Raw genomic sequence first — 9,068 nt, forward strand, 5'->3', positions numbered from 1 at the left:
ATGGGCTCTTTAACAAAATAAATACACTATTGAAATAAAATATGCAATAAAATAGAAATCAACAAGTGAAATAGAAGAAACTGTAGAACTGTTATGGTTATAAACTATATAAATACACACACATGTAAGAGTCCATCTATTAGTCCCATGACAGAGCTAACAGCATGGGTGAAGGTCAAATGCGTGTAAACCTTTAAGCACATGTGAAAAGAAATATTTTTGTTCGTTATAATTTATTTTAATTTGTTTCTAGCTCTGAATTTTAATCTGACTCCAATTTATAATAATTTTAGATTTAGATTCATCTAATTCAAGCTGATTACCTTATAGGATGTGATTAGGTCTAATTTAGATTGATTAACCTAATAAATGATTATATTCAATTAATGTTTCATCGTTTACTCAAAGTCGCTTAGAGTCAGTATGCTGGCCAGTTTCATCTGCTCACGGACACATCTTCGCCAGTTCCGATTCTTAGCAGATATGCTAATTTCCTTTAAGTAATAATAGGCCGCCCCATGCTTGCACATACTTAAAGAAAGTTTGATTTAGCCCCTAGATTATATCATACCCCTGGATTATATCATCAGTGATTGTCAGAAATCAACAGGTCTCTAATGCTGTGCCCATGCTCCATCCATTGCGCCTGAATGGATGACTAATCCTGGTCGTAGGCTGCGGAAACATCAGCCTCAACAATCTACTAGATTTAAATGATTTCAGGGGATATTAGAGTTAAACAAGAATTTGACATTTATTTGTCAGGAAAAGATTTTCCATTGCAGTTCACATAATTAAACAAAATAAGCCAATCAAGATTGTACAACATCAATTACTCAAAGATACATTGAAGAGTTAAAGAGGAATACCTGAACATGTAGAAATACATTGCAGCATATAAGTCCTGATGCAGAGCTCAGAGACTCACAACCTGCAATGGGGTATCCTGTCTACAGGATCACACGGACAATTCTGCACCCTTTGCCTAAATACTCAAATCATTATAAATTCAAGACAATAAAAGCTTCACCAAGACTCTTGCCTGGTCATGAGTTGATGCGAAGACCATTTTGCCTGGAGTGGAGCATCTGGCAAAGATCTTTTTAAAGTCAAAACCCAAATTAACTGAAATAAGGGAGATTGTAAAATATTACAGTGAAATTAAGACCACTTTACCAATCACACAGAGACATTTAAAATCACACCAAACATGAATATAAAGCCACAAGATACACCATATTAAGAACTTAAACATTCTGTGTGGAATGTGAGTGAGCTGCTCTGGTGGAGAAGGTAAAGTCCAGGACAAAGAGGGGGGCTCAGGATGCATGATCGAGACAACCTGAACAACTGGTTTTCTAGCTGATCTTCTTCTCAGATTGGAAAGTTTATTGTTTTAGTGACTGACCATTCTCATGCTCTTGTCTCGTGTGGAGTTCCATAACAGTTTGTAGATTTTAATATTATGGAGAGATATGGCCATCCTTACATTATTATGTGCATATCTAATCTTAAACTGTAGTTCCACTGTACACTGCAACGAGAACCTCAGTCAATAATATTTATGTAAAACTGAATTTTGTTGCATCATATGATCATATTTTAAACTTCTCATAAAATCATCAAACAATGTGTACCTAAAAAGCATTTTGTAAAAACTAAAAAAGGTCTGTCCTATTGTCACTAAGTTATTGTTACTTTTTTCCTACTGGATATGTGGTTTATATCTAGCATATATATATATATATTGATTTGTCTATTTGCTGGCTTGCTATCAGAAAACAAACACTAAGCTAGGAGATGAATTAATTAAATTCTAAAATTACAAGTGATTTGTAATTTGTTCATTAATAACCCATTTTTTGTTTAATAATGTTTTTCTATGCAGACTTTATGTATTGGTCTAATATTTGTATAAAGAAAGTTTGCATTTGCATTTACTCATTTAGCATATTTTATCCTGCGACAACTAATGACAAAAGAAGAAACAGACTCAGCCTACCAAAAGTTCAGAGCTTGTGTTTTTGAATGCTCACAAACCTTAAGCCAAGTCCAACAAGTAAAACCACACAGTGTTGTTTTAAAGCTTATTTAATTTTTATTTTTTTTAAAAATGCACTGTTCTATTCTCAAGTCAAGTTGTTAAGCTCAATAGGCTCTGTGGCTTTTGTTTTTATTTATAATATCTTTCACTTAAATTGCTGTTTCATAAAAACATCTACTGGGAAGAGTTGCCATATTTGATATAAAGCTTTTATGGCACAAACGTGTTATTTATTTTAAAGCTTGCTTGTGTTTATTTATTAAAAAGCCTAGCTTGATGTGCACTATTTTGTTTTTCTTTTGCTTATGTTATTGTCGTGATTTATAAAGTAATCTGATTTGTTATAAAAACTTTTCTGGTAAAATAATAATAATAAAACAATAATCAACAATTAAACAGTGTTTAAGTGTCTAATGCTGGCAGCATCATATGTTACAAAACTATTCACAAAGACTATTTGATTTATTAAATAACTCATTTCTTATGCTTTCTTTCATGTTATGTGACAAAATGAATGAATGACTCGGATGAACTAAAAGATTCATTAATTCGCTCATGTGCACGATGTGTAGTGCGAGACAAGATCAGTTCATTTTTCGAGTCCTCTATCGAGTCGTTCGTTCACCACATGAAAGACTACAGCCTAACATATGCATTTATATGCCAATCATATGCATTTAGAGCCAGAAAAAGAATTGATCTGTTCACCTCTCGAGTCCTCGGGTTTGAATCATTCGTTCATCACGGGCCAATCATATGCGTTTAGAGCCAAAAAAAAAAAAGAATTGATCTATTCAACTCTCGAGTCCTCGGGTTTGAGTTATTCTGTCACGTGATGAACGAACGACTCAACAACCAGAAGACTCGAAAGGTGAACTAATTATCATGGCTCCTATTGGCTCAGACTGGGGACATTGGTTAAGATTATATGTGACTGTCAGTGTAACCTGAACGCACCACTGACATTTGAAGACATGAAGAGTTGAGCTGAGCAAGGAGACAACAATACCCATAGACAAAAGAGCAGGTAAACATTTAAGTATTATTTTCTTCTTCTTATAATTTATTTATGACTTATTTGTCGTGTGATGAACCGTCTGGGCTAGTTGTAGATGTGTTTGGAAGCAATTCGTAACATTTTAATAAAATTTGGGCAAATTGAACCGAATGAACAAAATGACTCGAAAAAACATTTGTTCATCTCGATGAACGAGACTCAAAGATTTGAGTCAGTAAAATGATCCGAACTTCCCATCACTATTGAGTATGCAAAATTCTGTTGTACGCCACTGCGAAAAGGGGTGGGATTAAACAAGATGATTAGACATGAATGGTTTCTCTCCAGTGAGGATCATCATGTGTTGATTAAGGTGTGATGATTGGCTGAAACTCTTCCCACACTGAGTGCATGTGAATGGTTTCTCTCCAGTGTGAATCCTCATATGTTGATGAAGGTCTGATGAGCGGTTAAAACTTTTCTCACATTGAGTGCATTTGAATGGTTTCTCTCCAGTGTGGATCCTCATGTGAATCTTAAGATTGTGTTTTCTTCCAAAACTCTTTCCACACTGAGTGCAGGTGAAACGGTTCTTGTCTCTCCTTTTCAAAATACCATCAGTCTGTAAATTAGTTTTTTCCTCAATTTTGACATGATGTTCCTCCTCTTTACTCTCCTCATTCTCTTCAATTAGGTCTGAAAAAAAAACACTAGTTATTATCAAGTCTTAAAAACTCTCATCAAAAGCTGAAAAGTGAAAAGACACTGGAAACATTGGCTACACACACTGTAATTTTGATGCACAGTAAATGTAAAATAAATAAAATCATATTGTGTTTGGTCCATTAATTTAATTAATTTAATTAATCTTTATTTATTTAGTGCTTTTACAATGTAAATTGTTTCAAAGTCGCTTAACATAGAAGTTATAGTTTATGGATATGCATGAACTCTGCTGACATGGTTCTGGTAGAATATCAGTCAGGTTCTTTATGTCCGCATTGCGCGTTCTACAGCAAAAATTTAATTTTGCGGCGAAACCTAAACGCATCCGAGGATGGCAAAGAAGGGAGATTTACTCTTAAATTGATGAGGATCTAGTCCCAGTGAATGTCCAGCATCAGGAACACTATTATTGTTCAGTTCCAGAACCCACAATAGTTTTTTAATACACCAGATCAGTCTGACAGTCTCCATGAAGAGGTGGAATGACTAAAAGGAGACTGCTTCGATGCTGCTTTTATTGCTGTTATAAGGTTCTAAAGGTACAGTTAAAAAATTATGTTCTAGAATTTACATCATTTAGAATGTAATAGGCAAATAACAGTCTGAAACAAATGTGTCAAGCCCAAGTATTTATATGCAAAACCTAATCAGAGTACCCGAGGTACAGATGGGTGTTACAGCCCTGGATTACTATATGAGGGGTGCCAAACACACCGTGTGAAGTACTGCTCATCAGCACCAATCACCTATTGTGCAGTTCTGTACACTGGAGACCTCTTTTGGTTACTGAGACAGCTTTGGCTATCAGTAATGAAGATATTTCTACATTAGAAGCATTGCCACCACACAGTGTTGGGCAGTAGCGTCGCTGCAAGTAGTGACGCTACTAGCTTATCTACATTTCTCAGTAGTGTGGTGGTAGTGTCACTACTTTTTAAATTAAATAGCTTTTGTGTAGCAAAGCTATTATTTTAGTCAAGTAGCGTTCACACAAGCTACATTTACCGATCGCAGATCAATAAGTGACAGTACTGACATTCACGGAGCTGTGAGGCCGGTGTCTAGCCGATGAAACTAAATCCATAATGAGTCGAGAAAGACAATTTCTTTTTCTTCCTGTTATATGGTGGTCAGGATTCTGTTTATCCAGAGTTAGGGTGCTTTCACACCTGTGAATCGATTCAGTTGTCCCAAAACAGAGATTACAAATGTTACATTGTTGCTCTTTGCTCTTGGAGCGGTTCGCTTTCACACTGCAAAGTTTCTAAACGGACCAAAAGAGCTAAAACAAGTCACGTGTGAGTAATCTCTCCTTGGTCAGTGTCAGGGTTTATTTTTGCAGCGTCCCGCTAAGCTGTCAGGAGAGGTGGTGGTTTGGTGGTGATTAACAGGGTGCGCACGCGTGACGTGTCTGAGGAGATATGCAGTGAGGAGAGGTGAGAAGGGTGCGCGACGATGCCTATTTGAGGACCGGGAGGGAGACGCAAGATTACCGGGAGATCATCACTCATTTGCGGGCATCCGGAGACTCGCGAAACTTCCCGCTCTACTCATAACTCTCTCTTCATATAGCCGTAAGCCCATTACATATCCATAAAACACTGTGATATAACTGCGCTCGGATCGGATCGCTTTCTCACTGCAATTGAACCGCTCCAGGGTTCGTTTCAATCGAGCCGAGACCACCTCATTCAAGCGATCTCGGATCGATTACTTTGGCGCGGAACAGAGCGCAATTGCCCTGTTCACATATGCCAAACGAACCGCGCTAACCGGGCAAACGAGATACGTTCCGAAACAAAAGTGTAGGTGTGAAAGCACCCTTAGAATGACCCAGAGTTAGAATGACCCTGGGTTAACAATTTTTTGCATATCATCAGCATGCTGTAATCCATTTCTTAATCAGCAAAGGTCATTTTTAGACTGGTTTGTTGGCCACTTGAAGTCAGTGCAATGCTAAATGTTATTGTTCCACTATAATTTTTTTTTCCCCTCATGTCGTCCCACAGCAACATCATATAGTTTAGAATACTATACAATGTTTTATAATAATTAATTACTTTAGTGTCCATTTCATTCAGCAGATTTCAAATTATTGCATAGTGCATTAGTAAATAATTAAACCATTATGATAAATGGAGTTAAAATGACCTTTTTGAATATAAAGTGGAAAGTTTTATTGAGATGGATTGTTGGTGATTGTATGGGTTTTGGCCAGATTGGGTAGCAAAACATGAACAAAGGAAAATGAAGACTTGTTTAAAAAGATTTAAGACCTACAACACAATATTTCAGTAAATTTAGGACTTTTTAAAGCCTGAAATTTAGATTTTGGAATTTACGACATTTTAAGACCCCGCTGAAACCCTGTTTAAAATAGTCCTGGAAATTATAATAGCAATGATGTAATTCTAACTCAAATACTATCTGTGAGAACTAGCAACAACTTCTAGAAACAACTTTAAACCCTTAAAGTTGATCGAAAAAAGGGGAATTGTGATCAACGTGACATATGCAAATGGAAAGTACTAAGCCAACACCCTCACTGTAATAGCAGATATCTTCTATGGCAGGGGTGTCCAAACTTTTTGGGCCGAGGGCCAGATGCAAAAAAAAATGTTGTCCCGGGCCAAATTTTACATACATCACACAGACACGCATATATATATATATATATATATATATATATATATATATATATATATATATATATATATATATATACACATTTATATATATTTATATATATATATGGATGGATGGATGGATGTGTGCATGTATTTTATTAAGAATTTATTTTATTTTGGTCGTCCAACTGTGTTTCTAGAAAGACTTAAGTTTTTAAAAAACTTGAATCTTCTCTGGGCAAATTACAGTTGCAACACTCATCCTTTATAAATTCTCCTCCAGTGAAGGGTTTCCTGTGCTGTGCGATTAGCTGAACTACCTCATAACTAGCCACACTGCAAAAAATGCTTTTCTTACTTAGATTTTTTGTTGTCTTGTTTTGAGTCCAAATATCTAAAAAATCTAAAAAAAAAAAAAAAGTTGTCTTGTTTTGAGAAATAAAATGCTAATATTTTCCCTAATATGCAATTTTTTCCTTAAAACAAGCAAATTAATCTGCCAATGGGGTAAGCAAAATAATCTTATGTCAAAAGAAAAACAAGATTATTTTGCTTAACCCATTGGCAGATTATTTTAGCTTGTTTTAAGGAAAAACTCACTTAATATTGGCATATTATTTCTCAAAACAAATTAGAAAATTCTCCTTTATTTAAGATTTTTTAGATATTTGGACTTGAAACAAGACAAAAAATATAAATAAAAAATAAAAAACATTTTTTGCAGTGCAGTGTAGAATTTTCTTGCACTTTAATAGCACAAAAAAAAAACTGCTGTTGTTGAGCTGATAGGGCGCTGCTAATTGTTTTACTTTCTGATCTCATTCGGCACCAGTGTAAGAGCTGAAGGCCTGATGCTTTGTTTCATAATGTCTTTTAATATTATATTCCTTTATTACTGCAACTGATTCCTGGCAAATTAAACAGATACATTTCCCGCTGACCTCTGTGAAGAAAAATTCTTTGCCCCAACGTGACTGAAACTTCTTGCACTGACTGTTGATTTTCCTTTTTCTTGGTGCGCCATGACTCGCCAAAATGTGTTTATCAATTATGTTTCCTTCAGTTTGGTTGGTTAGTTTTACTTCATAACAAGAAGTAATGACTAATTTAAGGCATGTAATAGCGATACCCGGTGGTTATTTATTGAATTACGTTTATTTTTGTATAGCGGGCCAGATTCTATTAATATTGGCCCACGGGCCGTAGTTTGGACACCCCTGTTCTATGGGAATACTGTAGGTCAAATATCCTCAGCTCAGTTAAACTTTTTTATTTGTTTATTGTTTTTATTTATTTTATATAGTGCCAGTGCTTAAGGACACTTTACAAACAGTAGGAGAACAAGAAAAGCAATAACCTTAAGAAGGTAGAGAAAATGGGAGACTAATAATACATAAAATAATGACAAAAGACATGAGAAGAAGTAACAAAAGAAACTCATTCCTGTCTTTCAATGAGTGCTTATGTGCATTAAGGAGAATTAGGCAGCACACTCAGGGCTGCAAGATGGATTATATTTAGTATTCTTATTATTAAAATATATCTGATAGAGGATCAAATGACTGAGTTGGTCTTTGAGAATGAAAACCAACCTGTTTGTTCCTGCAAATCTTCCTGTTTGACTGTGAATGTTTCTTCAATCTTCACATCTTCACTCTCCTCTTTAATAAACGCCATCTTTATAACAGTGTGGAGATCAGTCGCTTCAGCAGGAGTTTTTCTCTGTGTTTGGACACTTTATTCTGTTTAAAATGAACAAAACAATAAAAATGTCCTGTTTAAAATAAATAAAACAATATACAGAAACAAAATAATTTATCTTCAACACTTGCTTCAACAGTTTCTTTATATGAGAGTAATTAACAAAAAGAAATCAGGCAAATTAAAAGGTCATTAAAATATGTATTACACACATTTCTGTTAACTTATTCAAACAATAGACCTTCATTACTGTGAGTAAAATAGTACTACGTTGTATAAAGGGTTAAATAATATTGACAACAGCAGGTTCAAAATTTAGCATTGGATGAATATCCTGAAACTTTAATCAATCAGTTTGTATTTCTGTAAAAGTTTTAAACACAAACCTCTCTCCAGTTGAATTCCAGCGCAGGAGCGGCACAGCCTTATGACGTCACACACTACGCCAAAATAAAAGTCTTTTTTGTTTAGCTTTTTTGCCACTTACTGTTGCAGTCATGACTTATTGATACATTTCTCCCTCGTTTTCCACTTTCCACTATATCTGCTCTCTCTCTCTCTATCACACACACACACACACACACACACACACACACACACACACACACAGCGAGAGAGGCACAGATAAACAGTATTTGAAGTTAACCAAACCTTTAATCTAAACTTTTTTAAGACAATTTTGAAAAAAAAATAAAATTTAATCCACTTTATGATGACTTGCAGGTCTAAAACACATTACTATTAATATCCAAATCTCATCCTTGAAATTATGACATCTACTTTCCTATTTCTACAACTTCATAGGCTATATACTGTAAGAAATGAATGTTGGTCAAGCTCCTGCACTATTTACAAATAATCTACAAGCAGAAAAACAGTAGTATAAGTATATCTTCATTGCAGTGTGATTATTAAATGTGTATTTTCAGAAAGGTCATGTGTCCCTTTACCAACCCAACTTAATAGATTATAG

The 9,068-nt window shown here is 35.0% G+C and overlaps 1 protein-coding gene across 2 annotated transcripts; it reads right to left on the bottom strand.

The window, feature by feature from the left end:
• Nucleotides 1-729: 729 nt before the first annotated feature.
• On the bottom strand, nt 730-8,576 carry LOC137491053 (gastrula zinc finger protein XlCGF7.1-like). 2 transcript variants are annotated; one of them, XM_087245933.1, is made up of 3 exons: nt 8,482-8,576; nt 7,987-8,136; nt 730-3,737 (listed from the first exon to the last, which is right to left on the bottom strand). In XM_087245933.1, the coding sequence occupies exons 2-3, from the start codon at nt 8,069-8,071 to the stop codon at nt 3,352-3,354; spliced, it is 471 nt and encodes a 156-aa protein (XP_087102059.1). In that variant the 5' UTR covers nt 8,072-8,136; nt 8,482-8,576; the 3' UTR covers nt 730-3,351. The 2 variants fall into 2 exon arrangements, with proteins under 2 accessions (XP_087102059.1, NP_001428635.1); NM_001441706.1 differs by lacking the exon at nt 8,482-8,576 and having other exon boundaries at nt 2,647-3,737; nt 7,987-8,138.
• Between the last annotated feature and the right edge of the window lie 492 nt (nt 8,577-9,068).

This window comes from Danio rerio, chromosome 4 (assembly GCF_052040795.2).
Source record: "Danio rerio strain M-AB ecotype USA chromosome 4, GRCz13ab, whole genome shotgun sequence".
NCBI classification, from domain to species: Eukaryota; Metazoa; Chordata; class Actinopteri; order Cypriniformes; family Danionidae; genus Danio; species Danio rerio.